Source organism: Paroedura picta, chromosome 2 (genome assembly GCF_049243985.1).
Source record: "Paroedura picta isolate Pp20150507F chromosome 2, Ppicta_v3.0, whole genome shotgun sequence".
Lineage (NCBI taxonomy): Eukaryota > Metazoa > Chordata > Lepidosauria > Squamata > Gekkonidae > Paroedura > Paroedura picta.
Window position 1 is genome coordinate 161,786,470 of NC_135370.1, and position 13,145 is coordinate 161,799,614.

At 52.6% G+C, this 13,145-nt stretch overlaps 1 protein-coding gene across 4 annotated transcripts in view; it reads right to left on the reverse strand.

The window, feature by feature from the left end:
- The window catches only part of DICER1 (dicer 1, ribonuclease III), a 67,745-nt gene that overhangs the window by 39,593 nt on the left and 15,007 nt on the right, over positions 1-13,145 (reverse strand). For all 4 annotated transcript variants that reach the window (XM_077323588.1, XM_077323585.1, XM_077323587.1 and 1 more), the window contains exons 3-6: positions 12,113-12,208; positions 10,041-10,233; positions 1,309-1,471; positions 416-546 (exon numbers count right to left, since the gene is read on the reverse strand). In XM_077323588.1, coding sequence (XP_077179703.1) covers positions 416-546; positions 1,309-1,471; positions 10,041-10,184 — 438 coding nt within the window. In that variant the 5' untranslated portion in view covers positions 10,185-10,233; positions 12,113-12,208. The remainder of the gene's footprint in view (positions 1-415; positions 547-1,308; positions 1,472-10,040; positions 10,234-12,112; positions 12,209-13,145) is intronic.

Sequence of the window (13,145 nt, forward strand, 5' to 3'; positions counted from 1 at the left end):
TTGAAGCATGAACTACTAGTAATTATCACAAGTAAAATCAGATAAAATAAAATCAAGGGGCAAATCCTATCGAAGAGAGGACACATTTTTTTTTTTAGTGATCTTAGCCAGGGAAAATACTACTTTAGGAGCTACAGCTAATTTTCATTCAAACTGTGCAGGGCGTGTGCTTGTCAGAAGCAGCATCTGATGTTAATATAGCCCTTATGTTACCTTACTGCACCGCTGAGCATAGGAAAACTGTTCTGCAAAACAAAATAAAAAGCTCTTTTTGCACACTTTGGTTTTTCCACATGCTTTCCTGGATCCACAGCATTACCTATTTCCTGGAAACCAGAACAACGTTAAACTTTGGCACTGGTTTATTTTACAGACGCTTATGGTAATAATTACATAGAGACCAGACTTCTCTTACCTGGAATTTAGCAAATTCTTGGTTCCATTTCTCTTTTGTCCAAGATTCAGTTATTTCTAAACTCGAATACTCTCCCACCTTGAGATCGGAATGAGTTCTAACAGTTGACACTTGCTGAGAAACTTGATTCGCTTGAAAGAAGAGGCGGAGTGTCAGCAATACAATAACTTTAATGGACAGGCTGACACGCTACGTATAATAACCTGAGCTAAAATGATACGCAGAACAAAGTACCATGGCAAATTGTTCAGTTCTGATTTGCGTCTTGAACATGGACAACATCAAACAGATATAGGTGTAACTGACAACCAGGTACTTCACCCGAATATGCAAGAGACCCAGCCCCATATATAACTTGTAATCATCTTAACAGACAGTAAAACATGGGCTTTTGTTAGCAAAATTAATTAGGGAAACAACAAATCTGTTCCACATAATATATTTCTGGTAAGGCCTTGGAGGAGGATCATGTCTCAAGCCTTAAGTGCCCACTCAGGGCAGCTGTCCCACCCGAGTGACTCCTTCCACCAGCTTGCCTGTCTGTCCAGCGGTCTGCCAGTTGCTTTCCTTCCCCCACCTCCTTCCACTTCCCTCCAAGGCTTGGAGGCTGCAGATCCCTGCTGAGTGAGAGCTGGCCCTGCTGGTGAGTTCCCTAACAGCTGCCTGCAGCCTTTCCAGGTCCTGGGGGAGGGGGAGGCTGTCCGCAGAGTTCTTCCACCCCACCCCCCTAATCTATCTAGTGCCTGTTGTATTCCTGAATGCAATGGCCTTGGCCCCTACATTATTAGAATTAGTTATCCTGGAATATTACGCTGAATTCTATATGAGAATTGAACATTTTTTTTTCTTAAATTTCTTTTCGTTATTCATAAAAGGTTACATTGCTTTCTTACCGGAGTTGACCAAAAATACTGTTCTCTTTCCATTTCTGTTGAAGTCTCCTCTGATCTGATAGGAGAGTTCTTTAATGAGTAGTACTGCAATAAAAGTCTTCCCTGAGCCAGTGTTTAAACAGACTATTGTATTATGATCCAGAGCTGCTTCCAGCAGTTCAACCTGTATTGGCAAATAATGCATTTTAAAATTGATGCTTGTTTTTAAGGATCTCTAAAGATGTTCCAACGAATCAAGAAAAGATCATCAAAGCCATAGATGTCACTCAGGCCAATTGTCATGACCCCCCTGGTTCATGCCATCCTGTTCCCGACTGCTCTTGCATATTCCCACTTTCTCAGGCCTCTTCCGACCCAAGGCCATAAAGCAATAAACCTGTCCTCTGAGATGTTTCCTCCCTTCCTTTTCCCAGCGGGCGAGGAGGCCCAACAACTGTATCAATCTCACTGTAAGTGTCCTTGCGGAGACAGCCAAATCTCAACAATGTGCCATCTCCCCGATAAGGCACCTGGCCATCTGGTAGCCTGAGAACAGGACCCCTTTTGTCGTCTTTACCCACTCTCCCGCCAAATCCCCTGAGCACCCCTCCTTTATTTGGTGCACCCTATATCTACCCCACCCGCTTCACTTGTACTTTGTTATTATCAAGATCTTTGCTTAGGAAGATCTTGGCATGCTTAGCTGACTGTGGACTTTGCCTAATAAAGCTCTACTTTGGAATTTGCAACCGACTGTTGGATTCTTGATGCGCTTTCACTTGGGACTCCACCGGCTGGGCTCAGCCTGATTCCTGACAAATTGATAATAACCACTTCTCCCTGTTAATCCATCCGTTGGTGCGCCTCGCTTCCCATGGCCGCGGCAGCCCCGGAGGACTCAGGGTTAGACATCGTGGAACAGTCCCCGGACGGGGGCCGGCAACACCTGATTATCCACGTTCCCATCGAAGAGCGGGCGGAGGACGGCGCCACCACGGTACCGTTGACCACCCCTCCAGACGCCGGAGCCGGAGGCGCCCCCCCCGACACCGAGGACCACCGATCCCCGCCATGCCAGAGCCCCGCGAAGGAGTCTGCGAGTGCGGCGGGGAAATCACCCCCACCCTCCCTCGAGGAAGAGGACGAGGACGCTCCCAGCGACCCAGGAGATGCGGACCGGCTGGTCGAAATGGGGCGCCAGGTGGGGGTCGACTTCACCAAAGAAGGGCCCCAAGCACCTTGTCCCGGTCGAAGAACTCGAGAGCCTGATGCTACGCGTGGGGGACCAACGACGAGAAAACGAAGCCCTTCGCCGGGCCCTGCGCCAAGCCGAGTCCCGTCGGGAGCATTGGAGCGCCCCCCCGCCTCCGAGAGGGAGAAGAGAGGCCGACTCTCCCTTCCCGCATCGCTACCAGGCGATCCAGCTGCCCCGGCCACCCGAGCTGCTACGCGCCCCCCTGTGGGCCCCGCTGTCAAGCCCAAACACCACAGCACCCCGTCTCTGGGGTACGGGACTCTCGACACCCTAGGGGGGATCGCGACCACGGGTCTGATCTCGACGTTCGCTCCCCCCAAACACCTGACCTACTCCCGTCCAGCCGGAGCCATGACCTGGCTGGAGGAGGACGATGTCGACACCGAACCCGAGCCCGGGCCGGGGCCTGACCGGGGCGCGGCCTTCGCCGAGATCCCCCCTCACCACGAACCTCGTCGTCAGAGGAGGGAAGCCTCACCATCACGTTCCCGGCCGGGGGGCCAGGACCCCGTCACGTTTCTATCGGGCCCCTGGGGGGAACCCCCGACGAGAACCCCCACTCCCCCGAACCCGGCCCCACCGCCCCGCGGTCGTCACCCGGCCGAGGATTGGACTCATCCGACAGCCCCGAGGAGGGGGACCTACGCCCCGCTTGCCGCGGCCGCCCCACCTCCCCAACCCCAACCTCAACCGCCGATCGCCCCGCCGCCCTCGCCGGTCCCCCAACAGCCGCCCAATCAGCCGAACAACGGAGCCGCCCGCGGCGGCCGCCACGACAATTTGGGGGGCCGGAAATTCAAGGTGAAGTTCGATGGTACTTCGGAGAGACTCACCTATTTTTTGATTATGGTGGATGGCTTCTTGGCAGAATGGGGAGATACTTTTATGGACGAGGCCGATTTAGTGCGCACGCTGGGCTGCAACCTAGAGGGCAAGGCAATGGACTGGTGGGTTACCCAGCACGAGAGGGGGACGGCGGCAGCCACCTCCTTAGAATCCTTCAGGGCCGCCCTCCGTACGGCTTTCCGCGACCCTTTCCGTGAACGAAAGGCGACAGAGGCCCTAACCAAGCTGAAACAGCGGGGGAGGCCCCTGATGGACTATGTAATTGATTTTCGGGCCATCTCGGACCGGATCACTACCTTGAACGAGACCCAGATCATCAACGCCTTCTTGGATGGCCTAGACCGCCCCGTGGCCGACGGAATCTTCAACCGGGGACCACCAGAGGACGGGGACCTCCAGCAGTGGATTGACGCCGCGGGGGTAATCGAAACGAACCTCGCGAACTACCGAGCCTATCAGCGTCGCCAAGAGGCGGCCCGCCTGCTCCGTTCGTCGCGGTCCGACAAAACCCCAGTTGCCCCGAAACTGATCGCCTCACAACCTGCCCCGACCGGTGCGCCAGACAGGGAGAAGCGCAAGCAACTGGGGCTCTGCCACGAGTGTGGGGGGAAGGGACACTTCGCCTCTGTGTGCCCAATGCGCCTGGCGAAATCCAAAACCCCCTCCCAGCAGGATAGAAGCCAGCGCCCCCCGGACAAGCGCCCGGCTGACCGCCAGCGCCCGTCCGACAAATCGGCGGGTAAGCACGGAGGGACCCGGGCGCTCCTCGCCCCTGTTTCCTCCTCGACGGAGGTGGAAATCTCTTCCCAGACCAGCCCCGAGTCCTCCCAGTCGGACAGCTCGGGAAACGAGGACGGTCCGTCATGCCGGGCGCCCCTCGGCGGACCCTCCCTGTCGGCACTCCGGCGCCCCCAAGACGAATCCTACCCCCCATCCTCCTCCCGGCGGTACTAATCAACGAGGAGGCGGACACCCGGGTGGAGGTCCAGGTCTGCGTGGACTCCGGCTGTTCTACATCTTTGGTGACCCCCGGAATCGCGCAAGCCCTCGCCGTGCGCCAGGAGGACCTGGCCAAGCCAATTGTGATGCGCCAGGTGGACGGCGCCCCGGTTGGGGGAGACGCCATCCGCCACGCCACCAGCGCCCTGGCCCTGAATCTGGGACCCCACTGGGAACGGATCTCCCTCACGATCGCCCCCGTCGCTGGCTTCTCCATCCTGCTCGGCATGGACTGGATGGACCTTCACCGCCCCGAAATCGATTGGGACGAGAAACGCCTCGTCTTCTCCCACCCGAACTGCAAGCTGCACTTCTGGTATCGGGACCAACCTGACGCGCCGCCCGTGGCCATCGCGGGGACCGTGGTCCCATGGTCCGAAAGCCCGGCCACACTCAACCCCTGGCTGAGGGCGATGGGCCTCTACTCGAACCCCGATGACGCCATCCCGGCCTGTTACCGCGACCTCGCCGAAGCTTTCTCAGAGGAGGAATGCAACCAGCTGCCCCCACACCGCCCGACGGATTGCGCCATCGAGTTGGTCCCGGGGGCCAAACTCCCGAAGGCCAAACTCTACAACATGAGCCCGGCTGAACTTCGGGAGCTTCGCGCCTTCGTCGACAAAAACCTAGCCCGGGGCTTCATCCGCCCGGCCACCTCTTCCATGGCAGCTCCAGTCCTGTTCGCCAAAAAGAAGGACGGCACCCTCAGGCTTTGCACCGACTACCGAGCAATCAACGCGGTCTCCAGGGTCAACGCCTACCCCCTCCCCCTCATCAAGGACCTGCTCAGCCGCCTGGGGGAGATGGCACATTGTTGAGATTTGGCTGTCTCCGCAAGGACACTTACAGTGAGATTGATACAGTTGTTGGGCCTCCTCGCCCGCTGGGAAAAGGAAGGGAGGAAACATCTCAGAGGACAGGTTTATTGCTTTATGGCCTTGGGTCGGAAGAGGCCTGAGAAAGTGGGAATATGCAAGAGCAGTCGGGAACAGGATGGCATGAACCAGGGGGGTCGGGCCTGGTTAGTACTTGGATGGGAGACCGCCTGGGGGAGGGGCGCATCTTCACCAAACTGGACTTACGAGACGCCTATTTCCGGGTCCGCATCGCCGAGGGGGACGAGTGGAAAACGGCTTTCAACACCCCACTGGGACAGTTCGAGTACCTCGTCATGCCGTTCGGGTTAAGCGGCTCTCCGGGCGTGTTCATGAATGTTATCAACGAAGTATTGCACGATTTGTTGTACCGGGGGGTGGTGGTCTACCTGGATGATGTGTTGATTTATTCCCGGGGGGAGGAGGAACATACAGCTCTCGTCCGAGAAGTCCTACGCCGTCTGGCGGATCACAAACTGTACGCCAAGCTCCCGAAATGTGAGTTTCACAAACCCCAGGTCGATTTCTTGGGCTACCGGGTTTCGGGGGAGGGGATTGGGATGGACCCCGCAAAGGTCCAAGCGGTTCTTGACTGGGAGACCCCCCGGACCCGCAGGCAGCTCCAATCCTTCCTCGGGTTCGCCAATTTCTATCGTGACTTCCTCCCAGGGTTCTCCAAGGTGACCCTGCCCCTCACCGACCTCCTAAAGACCAAGGGGAAGGGGGCCAGGGATGGCCGTCCGGGGGCGCCACTACCGTGGACCCAGGACTGCACGCAAGCTTTTGAACACCTCAAACACCTGTTCACTTCCGAACCCATCCTAGCCCACCCAGAGATCGACAAGCCCTTCGTGGTGCAAGTCGACGCCTCCAACGAGGCTGTCGGGGGGGTTCTCCTCCAAAGGGGGGAGGGGGGCAAGCTCCGGCCCTGCGCCTACCTCTCCCGCAAGTTTTCCCCCACCGAGCGGAACTGGCCCATTTGGGAGAAAGAGGCCGCGGCGGTCAAAACCGCCCTGTCCACCTGGCGGCACTTCCTAGAGGGTTCCCCCATCCCCTTCGAGGTCTGGACCGATCACAAAAACCTCGAGGCCCTACGGAAGCCACGCACGCTCAACGCGAAGCAAATTCGGTGGGCGGACTTCTTCTCCCGATTCGATTTCACCCTCGTCCACATCCCGGGGCGCAAGAATTTTATGGCGGACGCCCTCTCCCGCATGTTTCCGGGAGAACACCGCCCCTCCCGGGTGGACACGGTCTTTACCCCCAAACAATTGGGGCTCTTGGCTCAAACCCGCAGCCAGACCAAGGCGGGACGCCCGACCCAGGGCCCCCCCCCGGACCCATCAGGGCCTCCCCCCACGGTGCCGCTCTCGATTCCCCTGTCGGAATTCCGCTCGGCCCTGGGTCCGGACCCGCAACTTGCCAACCTCCGTTCGCAGCTTCGTGCCCACGAGGGGGTCTGGTACAAAGGGGATCGCCTGTACGTCCCCGCCTCGATGCGCAAGACGATCTTAGAATTGTGCCACGACAGCAAGGCTGCGGGGCATTTTGGCTTCCTGAAAACTTGGGGGCTGCTTCGCCGCCAATTCTGGTGGCCGGGGGCCCGCCGTGACGTGGGGAAATACGTCGCGGGCTGCCCAGTGTGCCTCGCGCACAAACGGGGGGTGGGTAAACCCCAGGGTCTTCTAAAACCCCTGGAGATCCCCGACCGCCCCTGGGAGATCATCTCCATGGATTTCATCACCGACTTGCCCCCCAGCCAGGGGAAAACGGTGATTTGGGTGGTGGTGGACCAATTTTCGAAGCAGGCCCACTTCGTTCCCTGCCCGGGGTTGCCCACCGCACAGCGCCTAGCTGAGTTGTTCGTCGCCCACGTGGTGCGCCTACATGGTTTCCCCCGCAAGGTGATTAGCGACCGGGGGGCACAGTTCGTTGCCAAATTCTGGGGGGCCCTTATGGACCTGGCGGGAGTATCCAGGGGGCTAAGCTCCGCGTATCACCCCGCCACAAATGGTCAAACTGAAAGGGTTAACCAGGTGCTCGAACAGTATCTCCGCTGCTTCCTGAACTACCATCAGGACGATTGGGTTTCCCTCCTGCCCCTCGCGGAGTATGCCTACAACAACGCCCCGCACTCGAGCACTGGGAAAGCCCCCTTTGAAATGGTTCATGGCTACGCCTCGCCCCCCTTTCCCACTCTCGTGAAGCCACCGGGAGATCCCACCGCCTCCCCGCCGGGGGTGGACGAGTGGGCGACCCGGGTGCGGGAGGCCTGGGGGGAGGTAACAGAGTCCCTGAAAAAGGCCAAGGCTGACTTCAAGAGGTGGGCTGACCGCAAACGCCAGAGCCCCCCCGCATATGCGGTGGGGGACGAGGTGTACATCTCCACAAAACACCTCAAAAATAGGCGTGTAAAAAGCTGAGTTACCAGTTCGTGGGCCCCTTTAAGGTGATCCAAGTGCTGAACGAGGTCACCGTGCGTGTGGAACTCCCAAAAACCTACCGCAAGGTTCACCCGGTCTTTCATGTCAGCTTGGTCAAAAAGGCTCCTCCGCCCGATAAGTGGCACCCCCAATCCCATCCACCTCCCCCCGTCATGGTGGGGGAAGAAACGCACTATGAATTGTCCGACGTTGTCGATTCTCGCTTTTTCCGCAAACAATTGCAATATTTGGTCTCCTGGAAAGGCTTCCCTGACTCTGCAAATGAATGGGTGGACGCGGAGGACGTAGCTGCCCCGATTCTCCTCCGCAAATTCCACTCCCGCTTCCCCGATAAGCCGGGCCCTTCCCCCGTAGCTGCCGGAGCCTGAGGGCGAGGGGCGGGGAGGGGCCTTAAGGGGAGGCGAGTGTCATGACCCCCCTGGTTCATGCCATCCTGTTCCCGACTGCTCTTGCATATTCCCACTTTCTCAGGCCTCTTCCGACCCAAGGCCATAAAGCAATAAACCTGTCCTCTGAGATGTTTCCTCCCTTCCTTTTCCCAGCGGGCGAGGAGGCCCAACAACTGTATCAATCTCACTGTAAGTGTCCTTGCGGAGACAGCCAAATCTCAACAATGTGCCATCTCCCCGATAAGGCACCTGGCCATCTGGTAGCCTGAGAACAGGACCCCTTTTGTCGTCTTTACCCACTCTCCCGCCAAATCCCCTGAGCACCCCTCCTTTATTTGGTGCACCCTATATCTACCCCACCCGCTTCACTTGTACTTTGTTATTATCAAGATCTTTGCTTAGGAAGATCTTGGCATGCTTAGCTGACTGTGGACTTTGCCTAATAAAGCTCTACTTTGGAATTTGCAACCGACTGTTGGATTCTTGATGCGCTTTCACTTGGGACTCCACCGGCTGGGCTCAGCCTGATTCCTGACACCAATGAGGTGCCCCGAAAGTGCCTTTTGTTTAGAAACACATTCCAAGGGTCAATTAGCCCTCATGAAGCAACTCGGTAGTATAATTCCTGCAAGCATTGATGCAGTTCCAATATTACAGTGGATTGTCATGTAGTTTTCCAAGGGATGATCCTGCGAGAAGGATCCCTGTTCCCAGAAAATCTATTCCAAAATAACCTTTTTTGCGCGAATGAGCTAAAACGATCTATGTTTTGAAGAGATACAAAGTGAGAAGCAAACATTTCGACGCAATCATCCCTACACCGGTCGTCACTAAATCATCTTGGAGGTCCCATGTTCAGCCTCTGCTGAAGCAGCTGCACTGGTTGCCAGTTTGTTTCCCGATCAGGTTCAAGGTTTTGGTATTAACCTTCAAGGCTATACATGGCTTGGGTCCTGCATGCTTGAGGGACCGCCTACCTCCTTATGCCCCCCTGCAGAGTACTTTGCTCTGCGGATAAGAATTTGCTGATGATCCCAGGACCCCGGGAGGCAGACCTGGCCTTGTCAAGGACCAGGGGCTTTTCAGTCCAGGTCCTGACCTGGTGGAATGAGCTCCCTGAAGAGTTGCGGGCCCTGTCGGAGCTCTCTTCCGCAGGGCCTGAAAAATGGAGCTCTTCCAACCAGGCATTTGTCTGAGGCTGGGTGGTGGCCCGGGGGCTAAGATCGGGCCCCTCTCCCCTGGGGGAGACGCCAGTATTAGACTGGACTGGTTCCCTAGATTGTTCCACCCATGCCCAATTATCCATCCGCTCCCTTCTGCTCATTCAGTGGGCCTGCGTGGGAATAGTTATTAATCGCCATCATTATGAATGAGTCATTGTTTATGGGGTTTTAATGGGGAATTTTAATGGTTTTAATGTATTGATTTGTAGTAAATTATTGTGAACCGCCGCGAGCCGGTTTCTGAGAGTGGTGGTCATAAAAATCGAATAAATAACAACAACAACAAGTATTGTTACTCAGAGCTTTGCAGCCACGGAAGCTAGAAAACCTGAAATTGCACAAGTGATATTCTAATCTGCCAAAACCATTTGAAAATACAGTGTGCCAAGAACTTCAGAAGTAGTGAATGTTTTGATTGGAGCAACACAATATGGGCGTCAAGCAACATGATTATGAGTACAATAACCAAAATCTCCTCCTATATTTGTAATGTGACAATCTCTCCACAGCTATTTTAAGGTATTCCACTAGACTAAAGCCAATTCCATCCACTTCAGCAGCAGCTGGTGATGACAAATGCCTCTGGAATTAGCAGAGGAATGAGCCACAGTGAAGAAGTAACTCTACAAGAGACATAGTTAAAATATGGGCATTATCTTCCAAACGCCAGTCTCCAATAATTTTGCTTTACTGATGACAAATATTGGCACTGCCTCTAGTACCTGATATTTTCTTGGCGTGTATATGTTATCATGAATCGCTTCTTGTTGCCACGGCAATCCAAAAAAAGGACCCATTGGCGAGGAAGCAGGGGTCATGAGCTGTAGTCCTGCCATGCTGAGGGACTGCAAAGCAGGGCTTTTCATTCATTCATCCAGTGTTTCTGTCATTGCATTTTTGTTCCAGCACAGCTTACTGTAAAAGCAGGGGAAAGAGAGTGTATTAATGTAATATACAAACCAAAAAGCTGTTGAACAAAATGAAAATATTTAACCAGGTTATGGGGTTGTGCGGTCACAGGCTCTCTCTCTGCCCCTACCCCCAAACTTCTTCCCTCTTGAACTCATATAACTGGTTCTCTTAATAACCTTAATGGCTGATTTCATATTCTAATGAAAATGGAACCCTGGTTAGCACTAACAAAAGTACCGCTCCATTGTTAATGGTTAATGGCAATGTGAATTTTAGTGCTCTAAGGCAGTTTGTGCTCTAAGGCAGTTATGATTATTTAATAAATAATAATAATGAAATCTAGTAAGGGAAAATCCATGGTTCAGGAAGAAATGCGGAAATGGGCCATGTGGCCAAACAGACACTGCCCCCACAATAGCCATGTTTAGAAATCAAGCTGCATTGTACCAACACTGTCCAGTAACAATATTATTTCCAGCTCTGTAAGAGTTCATGATACATAAATCGCTTGCCACAAATGCATTCACTTCAAGTTTGTTTTTAGAACAACAAAACAAACCATTTCAGCAAATAATCAGCCACAAAATAATTACCTTTACAAAAAAGAAAATCCTCAGTGTAGACCCACAGCTTTTCCAAAAAACATGCAAAAGCTAAAGACTCACATACACAATATGGTACTAAAATAGCATGCAGAATGTACTGAAATATGGATTCAAACAAAGCAGGTAATAAATTTCCATTGGAACTTATGTTTGACTTGGTTGTCAAAAAGTTAACCTGTTATAGGAAGACAAGAACATCAGCTTGGTCCATCATCAGTCCTCTGACAAAGCCATGAAGGTAAGAAGCAGCTTGGTGCTACTTTTAGAACTATGGTCAAGGTGGGAAGGGGTTCTGTTTCTAAAACATAACTGGGTAATTGATTTGTATTAAGGAAAATATACACGCCTATGTGATTTTGTTTGCAGATGACTGTGTGCATAGATAAAACGCAAAGGTAACCCTTTGCTAGTTTTCCAAGCCTTGGAAAACACTGTGCATGAACCTCCGGCCAGACCGAATTCTAATGAAGGGCAAAGTTCCCTGAATTGCTTTTCCGGCTCATTTCCTTCTGTGTTCGGCTCAGTCTCCTTTTTGCTGTAATCTTAAGAGCATCACCGTAGAGCTCTTCTGTGCTGCAGGCATTTTTTTTTTTATCCTGGCTTTTTGGTTCAACACGAGCGAGTTGCAGGAGCTTTGTTTTAGCAATGATTTTGATGGCGTGTGAAAGAAACCACAGGGTTTTCTGGCATGGATCTAACAGTGAGGCAAGAAGGGCAGGTTGGAAGTTCTGGCAGGATTGCTGGCCTTCGTGGGATGCTCCACAGATTGATGAACAGATGCCTTGTAAATCAGTGATTTTCCCAATTTTGTTGCTTCTGAGGTAAGGCCGGAGAGGACTCTTCCGAAACAACTGCTTGAAATCAAACCACTCTTCCGCAGATGTGACAGCTGTGGCCCATTTTAAAGTGGAAAATAGCAGCAAGATGCCTTTTCTGATCAGTTGCCAGTAGGTAGAGCATTCATGCACTGCTGGATCATTGTGCTGTGACTGAGCACAACAGTTATTGCTATTTCTCATCTGTTTTTTTTGGGGGGGAAGGGTAAAGAAATTTCTTCCAGTTTCTTAAACCCCTGAAGCGAGGGATCCGCAGGCCCCGACGGGAGACTGGCAAGCCTAAAGAAAACTGAACTAAAATATGTCACAGGGAAAGAAAATCATCTGACTGAGAATATGATTCATAAGCTCTCATCCAGAAGACTGCCCTTAAAGAAATCCCAGTGTTCAGTATAAATAATGAGATAATATTAAGAGTCTCGTTAAGGAAAACAGACTTACTGTATTAATTTCTGTGACCTCTGTGTGTATGTTCTCGGAACTGCATTTTGACACCATCATATCTGCTTGTAAGTTAATCACATCACTGCCAAGCTCCTGTTCAAATAAAAAAAGTTATATTAAAGAAAATGAAACTTACAAAAATACTCAGTTGCCATGGGCTGTATCCAGCATTTGCATGATGACTGCAAAAGAGCAGTTCCATTAGCAAGGGGCTGCCTCCCTACTGTAGATCCCTTACAATGTACCCAGCTCTGCTCCTAGGGGCACAGCATCTAAAGGGCATGCTTAGCTGCATAAAGAGGGGGAAGGAAGGCACGTTCCATTCTGTGGGCTGAGCACTGCTCATAGTATGTGGGATACAACTCAGGATATACCTTGCAATTTAACGGATCTGTATGTATTTAAGATCTCTCCACCATATCAAAAAAATTTAGTACAGAAAACTAATCAGTTAGTGATTAGGTAGGACAATTAAACCTTTTAGCCAAACCCTACTTCTCACCAAAATGTAATTTTTAACTTTTTAGAAGAAGTAAAATATGTATTGACTAGGGGCAAAGCACATAGCATTCAGGAATACAACGGGCACTAGATTGGGGTGGTGGTGGAATAACTCTGCAGATGGCCTCTCCATCTCTTCCAGAACCTGGAAAGGCTTCAGGGAGCTCATCGGCAGGGATCTGTAGCCTCCAAGCATCAGAGGGAAGTGGAAGGAGAAGGGGGTGGTCAGGGGAGGGGGATGGAAAGCAATTGGCTGGCTGCTGGACAGACAGGCAAGCCAGTTGGAGGAGGAGGAGGAGGCACTCAGGGGCAAGACAGCCGCCCTGAGTGGGTGTTAAGCTCTGAGGGCACAAGCCATGAGACATGCTCCTCCTCCAAGGCCTTACCAGAAATATATAGTGGAACTGATTCCTACTGAAGAACTAAAAGCATGAATGGGAATATGGAATTATACGATTATCCCTGAGCGTTCATGGAGGGCAGTATATAAATTTAATAAATAAATAAATAATATACCATACATAGGAAG